This window comes from Chenopodium album, chromosome 10 (genome assembly GCF_948465745.1).
Source record: "Chenopodium album chromosome 10, dcCheAlbu1.1, whole genome shotgun sequence".
NCBI lineage: Eukaryota > Viridiplantae > Streptophyta > Magnoliopsida > Caryophyllales > Amaranthaceae > Chenopodium > Chenopodium album.
In genome coordinates this window covers 17423789-17440752 of record NC_137843.1, presented here as the reverse complement: position 1 = coordinate 17440752, position 16964 = coordinate 17423789, and the positions used below count along the sequence as shown (strand labels likewise).

The following is a 16964-nucleotide window of genomic DNA, read 5'->3' as shown; positions in this document are numbered from 1 at the left end:
ACACAAGATGCACTGAATAGTACAAAGTTTCATATGCGGCTGGCCGCACCATACGGCCAGCCACAATATTTTTTTTTTTTATTTTTTATTTTTCTTCTCTATCTCCTCTTTCTCTTTCCTCTTTTCTTCTGCTCCACTTAGCCCACCCAAACCCACCCCTTCCTCGAGCTCTCTTCTCTCCTCTCTCCTCTCTCCTCTTTCTCTCTCCTCTTTTCTTCTCCTCTAGTTAGCCCAACCAAACAAGCTAAATGGAGCAGTGGTGGTAGGGGTAAGGGAGCTCCTCGTATTTCGTCACCGGAAAACAAGCTAGAGGTTTTAAAGGCTAAATTCAGCCATGAAAACTCTAATTTTCATGGTCGAATTTGACCTTTTAAGCCATATTTGAAGTGAAATTCAAAGCCAATATTAATTATGAGGTATTTGTTCGATTTATTTTTTTTAACGATTGAAATTTTTTTTTTTATGGTTGTGGGTTCGGTTTGGTTGGATCTGGGCTTGCTGATTTTTTTAAAGGTTTGGTTGTGGGTTTGGTTGGATCTGGGCGTGGTTGTTGGTGGTACAGAGTTGGTGGTGGCATGGTATTTGTTCGATTTGGGCGTGGTTGCTGGTGGTACAGGAGTTGGTGGTGGCATGGTTGCTGGGCGTGGTTGTTGGTAGCGTTGGGCAGAGGGTACAACTAATACTAAGGGTGTTACTAGGTCATGGGTTACTAAGGGTTACTAGGTAGGTGGTTAGGTTGGTCGGGAGTTACTCAGTCAAGGATTACTTTTCTGAGGGGTTACTTGTTTGCTGACGTAGCACCCTACCGTACCGTGTGGCTGGCCGCACTAGAAACTTGCTGAAATGATAAAGGATTACAAAAGATATGTTAAATAAAAGCTAATATAGAAAATGATTAAAAATATTAAGAATGTTTTTTTTATAGCTATATAAATATTTACGTTAAAATATGTCCAAGTTTTTTAGTATATAATTATTGATTGATTGATGATTATTGATGTATTAGTTATATAAAATGTAAAAAGATATACCTATACATAAATTCTTATGTGTGGCCAGCATCATAGGGGTTAATCGGTCCGTGCTACAGGTTTACTCAATCAATGTTTCAAGGCTTACTGATCAATCAGTATTATAGGGATTGCTTAGTTCTTTTACAAGCGATCGTCTGGTGCGGTCAGCTGTACACAAAACATGTTACTAATATTGTACTCTATCTCATCCTTGTCAAAGAAAATTGCAACTTTTTTTTTTTTGAAATGAGGTCAAAGAATTGTAGAGCCTTAAATATTAAACGAGCCTGTTAGCTTGTATGATTTTGTTTTTTGTTTTTTTTTTGAAGTAACAGCTAAATCATACACGAGCCCGTGTAACTTCCTCCGTTTCAAAATAAAAAAAATTTGCAATACTTTGACAAAGAATTGTGAGAGCTTTAAGATTAGTTAAAAAAAATTAAACCTATAATACCATTAGCTGTTTTAGATTAATTTGATTTTAATTTTTATATAAACACATAGAAATTACGAATAAATAATCAAAATAAACACTGCATATTTTTTATTTAATCGTAAAACGTGAATTGCGAAAATAATGAATAAAATAAATAAATTTACCAAGATCTCAAAACCCACACTTCAAAATTATACAAATAAATAATTCCCCTCCCCCTAAAAATTAGCCTCTAATCACTGAAGCAACAAACTAACATTATTACTAGATTCTTGACCTTGCATTTTCATTTGTGCATAAAACTTCTGAATAAATTTCTCAGCTCTTTCATCAACTGATGACAATAAACCATATTCACCATCACCATCACCATCACCAATCTCCAGCATCTCCTCCTCTTCCTCCTCGCTGCGGCGGCTACTTGTAACTCCATATTCAATAGGAGGAAGAAACTCCATTGATGAGTAAACCTCGTCTCTTTCTTCAACGCCAAATTTTCCTAAACACAAACACATAAACAACATTGACTGCAAACCATTCTTGTTTCTTCTTACATTGCTAAAATACTCCTTTTTATTGGTAAAAATGAGAGGAGTATCATTTGAAGGAGAGAATTGATATTCTTGGATAAACCTATAATTATAATGCCTATAAAACTTAAACTTCCCAGATCTTTTCTTGAAGAAAATTACATCAAAAGAAATGGGATTCCTCAATTTTGCTAATTTCACAAAGCTTGAGACTTTCTGAAGAACAGAGGATGTTTTTTTAGGCATTTTTTGTGTTGATTTTTGGGGATTATGACACTTTTAATAAGAAGAAAGTAGTAGGGTCAGATTATAAATTGATGATATTGAATTGAAGGTATAAATATAGGAAAAAGAGTGAATCTGAAAAGTAAGGTAAGCTGGAAAAGGTGTGGTGGTCGGTTAAGAGTTGCTTCATGGGTTTGTAGAAGTAGCCGTTATAACCACCAGGTTGGCGCTCTTGTTTGCTTTTCGCGTTGTTTAGATCCCATTTTAATTTTTATACCAAGTACCGTCACATGAGTGTGCTACTTATTATGTATTTTATGAGTTGATTGTATAATTTAATTATTACTTAATTAGTTTAAATTAGTTGATTAATATTTGTGAACTATTAGTTGAGTAACTAATCAAGTGGATGTATAGTGTATACACAATGTGTATTATACATGTGCATCTACACCCACTCAAAATATGTACACGATACATTTATCACTGACTTGGAGTGAGAATCGAACTCCTCTCACAGAAGTGAGAATTGAGAAGGAGATACTCTTACCATTTAATCAACCTTATTCTCGTCACGAGTATGAGTTATTGAAATATTTTTCGTATGTGTATTAGTGTGTATTATACAAATAATAGAACAAAAAGGGCAAAAAAAAAAAAAAAAAAAATCTCCTCTAGCTATAACTACCAATGGAGTATTAACATTTATGTGTCTATTTGGAAACCAAGTAGAGTTCTTTTAAAGGTTATTAAAAAAATCTATGAATATATTTAATTTGACACGAGACTATGAGAGTAATTTGCTTGTACTATCCCACATTATATGCCAATTTTATTTACGTTCAAACTAAAGTGTATTTCTAAAGTTCTACAGCATTGTAATGCACTTTCAACAATTACTTTTTTTTGAAATAAAATAATTCATAAATAAAGTCATACGACATCTACAAATAGATCTAGATCTAACTAATACATAATAATTGAATTAAATAAAAACATTTCATCAGCAAAGCTACGATCGTTGTTGCAAATCGTACATTCTTCATACCCTCTATCAAATCGTTGTGATTTACAACCTTGTTCAGCAAGGGGGCCTATCGATCTATTTTAGCCGTGCAGAATTTTCGTCTGATTCACTAGATTGTCCCTTTTTCGATCCCACACAAAATTTTACTCATGAAACAACTCTATAGCAATTCATGAAATAAAAAAACAAATCCTCCCTAAAAAGAGAGAAGAAAAACACGGTCTTTCGAAGGAGCCAAATCCTCCTTAAGAAGAAGAAAAACCTTGTCTTTCGAGAGAGCAATGTTCCTCCTAGATGAGGAAGAGTTATCATAGACCTAAAACAATTGAAAAAGCACACAAAAACAAACGATTGGGGCTTTTCACTTAAAAAAATCAATGGAATTCCCTCCAAAATTCAACAATGGAGGCTAGGGTTTTAGAGAGAGAAGAGAGGAAAGAGAGGCTAGGTTTTTTTTTTTTTTTTTTTTTTTTTTCAACAATTACTTACTATAAGCTACTACGTAAGTTATTTTAATTATTGCCTAATGAATCTGTTTTTAAGTTCCTTAATTTTTATTATACTCGTAATTTTAAATAAAAATTGTTGTTTTATATGCCGCAATTTATAATTTATATTCATGATTAAAAAAAAAAGGTAACCATAGTAGAGAAAAAACAAATTAGGAATGATCATTTGTTTAACTTCTTGTCTTCTTACTAGGTTAGTTCCCATGCCATGCAACGATAATTTTCAATTATAACCATTATTAAACTATCATTATAATTAGTTTTTTATAAAAAAAAAAAATTCTAAAAATATAGTTGAAAATTTTCAATTACAAAAGATATGATAAATATAAAATGATGTAGAAAATGATCAAAATTATGTTAAATTTTTTTTAATTGCTATATAAATATTTATGTTAAAGATGTATCAATTTTTTTTATTTCAAGTTATTACATTTGTGTAAGATTCAGGAATTATTTTTGTATAAGATTTGTGTCTTTAATAGAATTTTACTAGCGCCATGCACGATAAGTCTAATTTTTGTAAGAAAATTAATTATATTCAACAACAAATAAAATTTGATAAAAAATACAAATCAAATATGTAGAAATTATAATGTCATAATCTATATTAATAGGCAAAGCAAAAGATTATTTAAAAATGGATTTTTTAGGCTGCCCAAACCCGAGAATTTTTCAGGCAGGACTTGGTTTGATTAGGTCTAGTGGCCACATTAGTAAATAATTATTAATAAACATCAAAAATCAATCAAACAAAAAACTAAAATCTCCACTAAAACTATCTAAAAAATCATTTGTCAAACACAACTTTTATTTTATAGCTATACGTCTATACTATACTCTATAAATCCTTAATTTGTGATAATATGTACGCATAGTAGTAAATTTCAGAAACAAAATTGTAATTAACTTAAATATATAGTTATATTAAATTGAAATTGAAATAAAATATTAGCTAGCTGAGGTATTTGAAAAAAAAATTAAGTGATGTTCTAAAGTAATTTCTATAACATCTATAATACTACCTCCGTTTTTTATTAGTTGACACGTTTTGACTTTAGCACTATTCACACATCTCCATTTGACCATGTTTTGTAATTTATAGTTACTAGGTTAGTTCCGTGCGATGCACGATTAAAACATAACTTTTTAGTATATAGTTACTAGGTTAGTCCCGTGCGATGAACGATTAAAACATAACTTTTTTTATTGCTTATTTGTATGTAATGCGTATTTTTTAAGAAAAACATAATAAATCACGTGCCTTCTTTTTAGATTAATTGAGCTATAACGACATATTTGACGTTGAATACGGAGTATTATAATCATAAATGATACCATATACTTCATAATTTTAATAAAATTTAAATTATTTCTAAGATGTTAGCATTACTTTACTCGTTCATCTTTCATTAAAAAAAAACTGAAGAACTAATAAATAATGTATACCCCAAAACATAAAATCAATATAAACGTATAAAGTAAGAGGAGATAAATAGTTTCTAGAAAAATGAAATAGTCTAGCTACCACTATTTTTTTTTTAATCCATGAAAAATTTTTGTAGTTAGTCAATTTAATCATAAAATATTTTAGGAAATATGCAATCTATCTATATATTATACTAAAGACAAGCGCCTCAATGTGAGACTGACAAATGTCTCTTTATGATTATTCGCTGTCTTTTTTTAATTTTTATTATCTTTTATTAAACATTTATGTTTCCATATAAAAAAAAATATTCTAAATATCTTTTTCTAAATATGTAACACCCCATTCTTAAATACGGGGTGTTACAAAATAACTACCTAAACTATTATAGTAATGTCTAGAAATATTAAATCTCAAATAAAAAGAAAGTTTTAGGATTACATTTTGGGAAATTGCCTTTTGCAATAGCATACTAGCATAGTTTCTTCAAAAAAAAAAAAATAGCATACTAGCATAGAGTGATATTTTTTCTCGTTAAAAAAAATAAATAAATAAAAAATAATAAAAAAAAATACACATAGAGTGATATTTCTTTACTCATAATGTAATCAGTTACTATAATAGATTGTCGTGATAATAGTCATAGCCTTTATTATAGTAAAATCTAGCAATATTATTGCAACATAATGAGCAAAGGAAAGAATTATACAGTCTATCTATTTATCTATCTATCTATATATTATACTAAAAGACAAGCGCCTCAATGTGAGACTGACAAATGTTTCTTTATGATTCGCTGTCTTTTTTTAATTATTATCTTTTATTAAACATTTATGTTTCCATATAAAAAAATATATATATATTCTAAATATCTTTTTCTAAATATGTAACACCCCATTCTTAAATACAGGGTGTTACAAATAACTACCTAAACTATTATAGTAAAGTCTAGAAATATTAAATCTCAAATAAAAAGAAAGTGTTAGGATTACATTTTGGGAAATTGTCTTTTACAATAGCATACTAGCATAGTTCCTTCAAAAAAAAAAAAAATGCATACTAGCATAGAGTGATATTTTTTCCCGTTAATTTTTTTTTTTTTAAAAAAAAAAAAAAACATAGAGTGATATTTCTTTGCTCATAATGTAATCAATTACTATAATGTCGTGATAATGGTCATAGCATCTATTATAGTAAAGTCTAGCAATATTATGATATTTCTTTGCTTATAATGTAATCAGTTACTATAATAGATTGTCGTGATAATGGTTATAGCATCTATTATAGTAAAGTCTAGCAATATTATTGCGACATAATGAGCAAAGGAAAGAATTATACAAGTATTTCGGATCACATGATACTTATTGATACGAGCATTATGGTCAGAGCATCTGATCTATTATTTATTTATTTATTTTTTTTTTTTTTGAAAACCATCTGATCTATTATATATTAAAGTCTAGAAATATTATTTCTCAAATAAAAATAAATAAATAAATAAAATATTCTAGAAATATAATGATAGCATGATACGGTAAAATAAAATATTCTAAATAATAAAATAAGATACAAAATTTTTTGTGTTATCATCTATATAGTAAAGTCTAGAAATATTATTTCTCAAATAAAAATAAATAAATAAATAAAATATTCTAGAAATATAATGATAGCATGATACGGTAAAATAAAATATTCTAAATAATAAAATAAGATACAAAATTTTTTGTGTTATCATCTATATAAATAATAGCCATGGTCATAGACTCATAGTCATATAAGTCTTTACATTTTTTATTTCAAGGTCATATTATATATCTATCTATATTACCTAAAGGTTAATATATTGTTCTTCAATAGGACATTCACTGTGATATTTGACCTCGCCCCTCTTAAAGAATCATGGTGAATAAATTAAATTAACTTAGATATATACAATCCAAATAAAAATATATACAAATTAAAGTGAAATAAATTAAATTAACTTAGATTAAAAAAATATATATCTAATGTAACTTTTTTTCTAAATTAAACAATATTTTCCTAACAATAATTATCAATTATGCCAAAATTTTATGCATATATAATAATTAAAGATTCTGCACAATTTTAAATTTTTTTTTTATTCACATAGATTTCTAATGAAATTTATATGAAGATTGAATATTCTCATTTCTATAACCATAAATTTTCATATTTTCATACTAATGCAATGCTAATATTCAAAATTTAAATAATTACAGTATAAGAATATATGTCTGTAAAAAAATAAATTACATACATGATTGGGTAGTTTATGAAATTTGTCTTTTATTCTTAAAAATCTTAATAAATATCTTTTATTCGTATAAAAATTAACCAATATCCGTATATATCTATATATTTGTGTTGTATATTCTATCAGTTGTTGCTTGGTTGTATGGATATTATGTAATTGTTTTTGACACAATGTTTTGCTTAAAAAAATGTATATAGTTGTGAGTCATATATAAGGTTATTATTGTGTATAAAGATTTGGCGAACACGATGGTTAAAGCAAATATTCGATTGTATAGCTGCTGTAGTGAATGGTATGGTAATAAAATTTTAATTTTTATCTACGAGAGATAGGAAATGATTTACTTCTCTTATATAATTATGTGGTGTATAATTCATTTATTTTTCGATTAAAATTTTAACATTATAAAAAAATAAATCAAATACCAAAGACATAATTAATTTGTTAGTAAAACAGAGCCCTTTATTACAAAATTGAAAATTATGTTTTTTTTTTCCTACGGGAGTAATAATGTTTTTTTCAAAAAAATAATAAATTGATTTATAAACCGTGTATCGCATGGGCACTAAGCTAGTTAATTTACTAATTTCAAACGTTTTGGAGGAATTTTTTTTAGGAAAAGTTGACACTTGGATAATGATGATGTCAGCGGTTATTACTTTAGTTATATTTATAGATAGATTTTGTGAGAGGATTGCTTTTTCAACATTGCTAAGCGCATTTTTCTATAGATCTCATTATGTCAGACTGTTAGCTAACTTTGGTTAAAGTGTTTGGGATGATATCCAAAGTTGAAATTATATTTCATTTGCCTTATGTAAATCTCTTTATAAAAACATAAACTACTCCCTCCGTCCCATAATATAGCTCATGTTTTCCATTTTAGAAATTTAAAATGTTATTTCTGTTTCTATTTTTGGATAGTATGCAAAGACATTTATACCCTCACTTTTTTAACGTTATTCATTATACTTCCTAAATTACCCTTGAATTTTGCATATGTCTTATACATTTTTTCACTTTCTCTCTCTAACTTTTGTCTATAATTATACTTTCACTTTTATTAATGTACTTCATTCACTTTTTCCACCTATTTCTTAAAAATTGTGAAAAAAACACAAACAAGAACTATATTATGAGACGGAGGGAGTAAATGAATTTATTCTATTTTTTATGATAAGAAAAGTAGATATAACACGTTTTTAATACTCTAGATGATCATGGCCTCATGAGCTTCTTTACTCTGCTTAGCTTTGAATGAAAAGACTAATACAACAAAAATCTATAGTAAAACACTAAAACCCAATTTTTTAATATCTAGAATAATAAAAATTCTAACTTAGGTTCATTTCCCACCAACATATATTTCATGGCTTGCTGCCTACATTCCATGGAATGATATGGATATTCATCGATCGGTACATGATTTAAGGGATACAACTATACAATCAATAAGATGGATTATATGCATTGCAACATAAAGTAATTAGTAAAGTTATTGCATTATTTTTGTAATTAGAAACTAACGAACTACGGATTACGTACTCAAGAAAATCACGTACTCATAGAACAAATCATATTTGATTTGTCCTAAGCTATTAGACATCAACGGAAAAATTGATTCAAAAAATTCTTCCTGATCTGAATTGAGTTCCTACAGTGAACCTCATGGACATAAATCACAATCATTAATCTTATCATCGTCATCCATACGAGCGGACTTGTTTTCGTCAAACTCTATGTCATGAAATGGTGAAGGCCCGGATGGAACCGGTGGCCCTCTAGGAAGCCTATCTTCGAGTGTATCGTACACATGAATCCATCGATGATTGAATCCATCGATGATTGAATCCTCTACCACACTGAGCTCGCGCTGCCATTCCAATCAATATGATCGCCAACATGAAGATAAGAGTCATTAGACCATTCGAACTCATCAAGGATCTTCCGGTTGGTAAAGACATTATTAAGCTAGTAGGCTCTTATCCGACGTGATCACTTTTGTTAGTTATGATTTTGTTCAATTGTTCAGTTGTTCTGTTACATCATGTACTTGTTATATATAATAGTGTGATCAGAATGTTGCAATTGTTAGACTTTTCAGAGGATTTTGCTTAGTAATCAAATTCGAAGAACTAAAAAAAGTTGAATTAGTGGTTTTAATCTCCACTTCCAGTGAAGACTTTTGGTGTTTAAGCGTTGAAAATTGAAACATTCAAGTGTAGAACACTTCAACATAAGGAGTGTATAGCAGCCAATATGGAAACAATATAGTATAACATTTTGGTTACTAATTAATGTTAGTTAATATATATATAACACTTAAGTACTCCGTATAAAGCTAGGTGTTTCTAAACGCAAGTTTGTCAACGAAATGCATTCAAGAATGTAATCATATTTCCAAAGCTGAAGTTTTTGACTAGGTGTAGTATGACGTATTTTGTAGGTCAGCAAAGTTGAGGTTGAAATTGTGGCTAATTAGGTATATTTGTACCAAGATAGGAACACAATCGTGGAAATGGAGGATGAGGAATTTTTAAAAATGATCAGGGATCCAGGGAAACAAGCAAGCAAGCAAGCCAAAGAAACGACCATGTGTACCAATGGCGGATCTGGAACAAAAAGATGAGGGAGCAAAAGTTGTCAAAAATAGAATACTTAACCGCTATACCCCAACTAATCGTTATACCCCAACTCTTGTAATGCTTATTATAGCCTTATAGGTAGGATCTCGACTACATTTTGAAGCTTGACCAAAAAAATAAATAGAGGTAGTGGGAGGCCTAGGAGCCTTGTAGGCCCAAAATAAAGATTTTTATATACATCTGGGTTTAACCTAAAATTTCTCCTCACTACATCTCCAATGGTCTTAGTTACTCTTGTGTTGGACATAAGTGGTGTGGGTTGAATTGATTTCTTTTTATGTTTTCTTCTATGTGGTGGACTCAACTCATTCCTATTTGGTTGAAAACAAGTAGTAGGTTATGGCAATGGGTCGGATCGGATTGGATTAAGCAAAATTCGACTCCGACCCTACAAGATGTTTAATCTGCCTCCGCCTCCGACTCCGAGAATCCGACTTAAATTTCCAACCCGATCCGATCTTAAATTTAATTTTGACCCAATTATCAATAGCAACCCATATATAATCAACTTCAAAGACCTATAAATTCATAAAATTCAATAATAAAAAACATTCAACTATATAGAAAAGTCGGAGTCGGATCAGATAAGTTGGATTCTAAGTAGACTTTGACTCCGACCCTCCTCCGAGTCGGATGTTTTAAACGAAGTCGGATTCGGATTATTATTTCTCGGATTCGGTTCAGATTATTTTATCCGGATTGGATCGGACTAGGGGCGGATTCGGACTGGATTACCATCTCTAAGTAGGTAATAGGTGTGGCCTTAATAGGTTCTTGACTAGTGACAAACATGTAGAATAGTGTAATTCTCCTTGGAGGAGGCTTTCTCATTAAATCAATATATATAGGGTTTACAACCTAATCACGAGAATAACCTAAAATACACAAGATATATTTTACAGAATATTTACGAGATAATATTCACATATTATCTAACACACCCCCGCAGTCGAAGCGGGAGGAGGTCGAATGCTGAGACTGTCTCTGAAATCTAAGAACAGTTGGCGAGGTAATCCTTTTGTGAAAATATCTGCATACTGATAAGAAGACGGAACATGTAAAACCTTGATCTCTCCTAGAGCGACCTTGTCACGTACAAAATGTATGTCCATCTCAATGTGCTTGGTACGTTGGTGTTGTACCGGATTAGAAGATAAGTATACGGCAGAAATATTGTCACAATAAACCTAGGATGCCCGTCGAATAGGGCAATGCAACTCGAATAGTAAATTCCGTAGCCAACATAATTCAGAAACAACATTAGCGACACCTCTATATTCTGTTTTGGCACTTGATTTGGACAATGTAGCTTGTCGTTTTGCAGACCATGAGACCGGATTATCACCCAAATAAACACAATACCCTGAAGTAGATCGTCGAGTGTCCGGGCAGCCGCCCCAATCGGCATCTGTATAAGAAATAAGTCTCGTAGGCGCAGAACGGTATAAATGTAGTCCATGATCAGAAGTGCCTTTGATATATCTGATAACACGCTTAAGAGCGTTAAAGTGAGGTTCCCTAGGAGCATGCATGAATAGACAAATCTGCTGAACAGCATAAGCAATGTCAGGTCTTGTGAAAGTGAGGTACTGAAGCGCACCTGCAAGGCTCCTGTAGAGAGAGGGATCCTTCACTGGCTCACCATCGTGAGCACTAAGCTTTGACTTAGTGTCGACAGGAGTAACTACCGGTTTGCAATTGTCCATCTTTGCCCTGTGTATAATTTCCTCTGCATACTTACTCTGACAAAGAATCATGGAGTCCTTTGTTCGGGTGACAGAAATTCCCAAAAAAAAACTCAACTTCCCTAAATCAGTCATAGAGAACTCAGACTTGAGAAGAGCAATAATATCACTCTTGAGTTGTTCTGAGGAAGCTGTAAGTACAATGTCATCAACATAGAGCAAGAGATATGCAACATTAGCACCATGTCGCAAAATAAAGAGGGAATTATCACTTTTACTGCATATAAAACCAATCTGCAACAGAAAATTAGCAAACCGTTGGTACCAAGCCCGTGGGGCTTGTTTTAGACCATAGAGTGATCTATTGAGCCGACAGACATGAGTGGGAGCTTTGGGATCAACAAAACCCGGAGGCTGATGCATATATACAGTTTCTTTGAGATCACCATGAAGAAATGCATTTTTGACATCAAGCTGATGAATGGGCCAATCCCTGCCCAGAGCAATACTCAAGACGGTGCGGATAGTCGCCGGTTTTACCACGGGACTAAAAGTTTCATCACAATCCACACCCACCTGTTGAGACTTGCCATTCACAACAAGTCTTGCTTTGTGTCTCTCCAATTCACCATTTTCCCTGTATTTGTGCTTATATAACCACATACAACGAATAATATTGACCCCTTCCGGTCTTGGAACAAGATCCCAAGTATGCTGTTTAGTGAGAGCATTAAATTCCTCATTCATGGCGGTATTCCAATTATGGTCAAGCATGGCTAATTTGGGATTTTTAGGAAGTGGGGAAATAACGATAACCGTAATATGTGCTTGATATTTGGGGTTAGGCTTAAAAATCCCGTCTTTAGCACGAGTTGTCATAATGTGGGAAGGTTTAGTAGTAAGCCGTGAGTGAGGAGTGATGACCGGAGTTGGACTCGGAAGTGAGCCGAACTGGATAGAGGGTGAAATAGGATAGGTTGGTGGGCTAGTTTGTGAAATGGGATAGAGGTCCCCCACACTATTGCACCTCACTAGAGTTGTCCCCGAAAGAAGGTCCTTCACAGAAAAACCAGGAGGGTCAAACTCAACAGACACATAATTATCACAAGTAAATTTCCTAACAGAAATTAAATTTTTAATAATATTAGGAACATGTAAGACATTCTTGAGTTGGAAAGGTGGGTTGGGTGAGGGGGTTGTGGTAGTGCCATAGCCATGAATTGGAATACGTTTGCCATCACCAACTAAAATAAATTGAGGAGTGCTCAAATTAAACAAATTAGAGAGATTACCCGAGTCACGAGTCATATGAGAGGTCGCACCCGTGTCCATATACCATCCGTTGTCGGGAGGTTGAAGGCTCATCGAGCTATATGCTTGACCCAAATCTGTTGGAGACATGAGCTGACCGTACCCTTGTGGAGCCGGAATTGCATAGTAGGCCTGCTGCTGTTGGGCCGGGCGTGCTCCTAATATGGATTGAGATGGCCCACGGTTTTGAAACTGCTGTTGGGCAGGAGCAGTTGGAAACGGGCAGGGTGGTGAAGCCCACTGCCCGTTTTGCTGTTGCCATATGGGCTGGGCCCCCCACTGAGGGGCAGCCTGTTGTTGGCCCGTGTAATTGGGCCCAGCTTGCGAATTTGAGGAATTAGCATTTGATGATTGCTTTCCTCGACCACGGCCTCCCTTGTTTTGCTTCCCACGCCCACGGCCTCGCCCTCCGCCGCGACCACCACCACGCTGCTGGTCGGCGTTCTGAGGGGAGGTGACCGGTGCAGCACTTGTCCCGGCAGACCCTTGGGCAATTAAGGCTTGCTGCCCGTTTTCCCTTTGCTTGTTCTGCCTTGTTTCTTCTAAAAGAAACATTGATCTTGCCTTATTGAAGCTTGGTGTGGGCTCTGACTGTGAGACGATTGCTGCGACGGTATCGTACTCATCCTTGGTAAGCCCTGCAATTAATTGCATCACCATCTTACGGTCAGACACCGGACAATCGACGTTAGCGAGTTGATCGGCAAGAAGCTTGATGTTTTTGCAATACTCTGCCATGTTTGCATAATGTTCAAGCTTGATAGTGGAGAACTGTTCTTCCAAGTAAACGGCCCTAGTATGCTTATTGTCGTGAAATACCTCCTCAAGGCGAGTCCATAATTCAAGAGCCGTGGCACCCGGCTTCATGATGGTGTTAACAAGGTCCTTGGAGATGGTGGTGTAGATCCATTGTTTCACAATTGCATCTAGTCTCTTCCACGTCTCATCATCAATTCCCGCGGGACGAGCAACCTTGTTATCAATATGATCAGTGACGTTGAAGGCACAAGCTTGAATTTTGAAAAGTTCGACCCACGTAGTATATTGAGCGTCATCGTGATCAAGAGTCACGCTGATGAGTTGCTTGATGTTGTGTCCAGCAAAGGCAGGGTGGAAGGGGGTTTGCTTAGGAGGAGAGGAAGGGGAAAGAGGAGTGCCGACATCAGTATCCGTCATTGGAAGGTAAAGGTGCGGCTAGGAGAAGGTGGAAGATGAACGACTATGGTGGTCCCTAAGGATCGATTAGGGTTGTGAGAGAAGAGAGAAAATAAACCCTAAAAAGAATCTGATACCATGTAGAATAGTGTAATTCTCCTTGGAGGAGGCTTTCTCATTAAATCAATATATATAGGGTTTACAACCTAATCACGAGAATAACCTAAAATACACAAGATATATTTTACAGAATATTTACGAGATAATATTCACATATTATCTAACAAAACATATCAATAACCTCTTTTATTTCCTCATCGTTGACTAACTCTTTTCTACCAGCCGTAAATGTCCTTCCCTTCTTCTTTGTTTATATCAGAATTGAACTTTATAGCGACATGAACATACAGAATCCATGAGCAGCTGTTTCCCTTAGGAAGTGGGCATCAATCTAGGAAATAGTTACATTCTTTTTCAAATAAATCCATCAACTATCCAAAGTTAAACGCTTATTTTTACCAATTACATTGGGCGCAAAACCACTCCCACCGTAAGGACAATGATACACATACATTGAATGTATGTGGTCCCAACATACATTACCAATTAAAAATTGACAACTCATCATTAGATAAAAAATGAGAGAGAAAAGTTTTTGGTTTTTGACACCATTTACCATAAGAAGGCGGGACAAATTTTATTGGTCCAAATAATCTTTCTTGTTACTAAAAAAATATTTTAGGTTACTAAAATATATAATTTTTTTACTGAGAAAATAGCATCCTAGTCAATGTCATTAATGAAGAGAGATGTTTATTATAAGAATCAAATAATAATTCATTTGATGATATTTTACAAACTACAAATCAAAAAATTAATATAAAAAAACCAATGAAATTATTTTTTAAAGATCTTTTTATAGACATCCATATCGATATATTTTCAAAAAATTTATGAAGTTGGACAATTTTAACCTTACTATGTTTGTTAACTTTTTTAAAGAAGTGTTAGTAATTTGTCATTATTGTTACTACAAAAGTTTCAAACATACCAAAAAAGTACAGATTATATTTTTATTACATATAAGGAACTATATAAAATTAAATAGGTGTTAGCTACAATTATACAATTATCAAGTGTTGTACGGATTAATTCATACATTGGAGGGATTTATTCATTTCTTGAAGGGTTTTAATCAAATAATTGAGAGTTAACATGAAATCACAAAAGCTAAGGTTACACACAAATTATTATCACTTATTGCTAAATACTCCCGTGTGTTTATAACTTATCTTTTTTACTTGCGTTACTAAATAAGTTGGTTTAATTTTTTTATTTGATTTTATCATATTTATGTATACTAGTTTACTCATATTATGTTTCAAAAAAAAATTACTCATATTAAATATGTGGAAAAAGATTAGTTTGCTTATAGTATCAATAAATACAAAGTATTAATAAAAACAAGTAGCGTTAGATACAAAGTCTTAATAAAATAAATACAAAGTGTTATTAAAAAAAAAAAGATGCTTTTTTTTTTTAGAAAAGAATGAATTATATGCTTGTAAACATCAAAATTGAAACATTATTATTGAGGCCTTTGAGAGTTACAATCTAAGTGTAGTAGATTTACTTTATAGATTTGAAGATTTAAATAAAATAATTAAGAGTTTAAATCGAATTATTATTGGTCACACACAATATAATTATTGTCACTTACTGTTAAATATCCACTAGTAGAAAAAATGCTATTTGTAACTAACAAAAACGGACTTTTTGTAACCAACATTGGTCGTTACAAGTATTGGGGTTACAAATAGTCCTATCATTTGTAACAGACATTGTCCGTTACAAATAGGTACCTATTCGTAACTAACATTTCAATTGTTAGTTACAAATAGGTAAATATTTGTAACTGACAATTGATATGTCAGTTACAAATAGGTGCCTATTCGTAACTGACATATCAATTGTTAGTTACAAATGCTCATTTTCAATATTAAAAAAAAAATACCTAGCAAAAAATACTAGGTTGAGATCTATCGTTGAATCTTAACGCAAGCTGCACAATACCCCTGCGGCCCTGCCCATGACCCAAACCCACCCTCACCACCCACACTCCCACACCGCAAACCATGCTCACTACCACCACGACCCGCCAGGCCCCTACTCCAGACCAAAAAACAACCCACCCCCATGACCCGCCGCCAGTCCCTAACCACATGACCCACATGTACACCACCTCCTATAACGACCAATGCACGAAATATATACCACCTCACCGCCCATAGAAACCGTCTAAAAATTAATAAAAATTAACACAAACAACTATCTCAAAAGTAACACAAGTAAAATCAGATCTAAGCTTCTGTCAATATATATATATATATATAAAATCAGATCTAAGCTAAGTTATAACAAAAATAACATCAAAAAAACTATAAATATTATAATTACACATATAAAAAATGTCCAAATACAAAAAATTTTAACAATTATCTTAAAAAATGTATTAAAATTACAATTATATCAACAAATTAATTATAATCGTAGACTTGGACTAAAACTAAAAACAAGAATAACTAGATCTATACTATAACCTTAATAAAAATTAAATCTAAAATGAAAAACCTTGACATCTTAATGCTCGTCTCTGAACAATTATTTTGTGGGTGCTCAACATTCTTCTCGGCGTTCGTGAGTGGTCGACAATGTAAGGTGGAG

General features: G+C 32.6%; 2 protein-coding genes across 2 annotated transcripts; both read right to left on the bottom strand.

The window, feature by feature from the left end:
- Positions 1-1685: 1685 nt before the first annotated feature.
- LOC145564960 (uncharacterized) lies at positions 1686-2225 on the bottom strand. Its single transcript, XM_081625105.1, has one exon. The coding sequence runs from the start codon at positions 2223-2225 to the stop codon at positions 1686-1688; it is 540 nt and encodes a 179-aa protein (XP_081481231.1).
- Positions 2226-11276: 9051 nt separating this feature from the next.
- LOC145564959 (uncharacterized) lies at positions 11277-14261 on the bottom strand. Its single transcript, XM_081625104.1, has one exon. It carries the CDS (start codon positions 14259-14261, stop codon positions 11277-11279), a length of 2985 nt encoding a protein of 994 aa, XP_081481230.1.
- Between the last annotated feature and the right edge of the window lie 2703 nt (positions 14262-16964).

Bases quoted from the DNA above. Each gene is read 5' to 3' on its own strand.
- LOC145564960 (XM_081625105.1), bottom strand. From the start codon at position 2,225: ATGCCTAAAAAAACATCCTCTGTTCTTCAGAAAGTCTCAAGCTTTGTG.
- LOC145564959 (XM_081625104.1), bottom strand. From the start codon at position 14,261: ATGACGGATACTGATGTCGGCACTCCTCTTTCCCCTTCCTCTCCTCCT.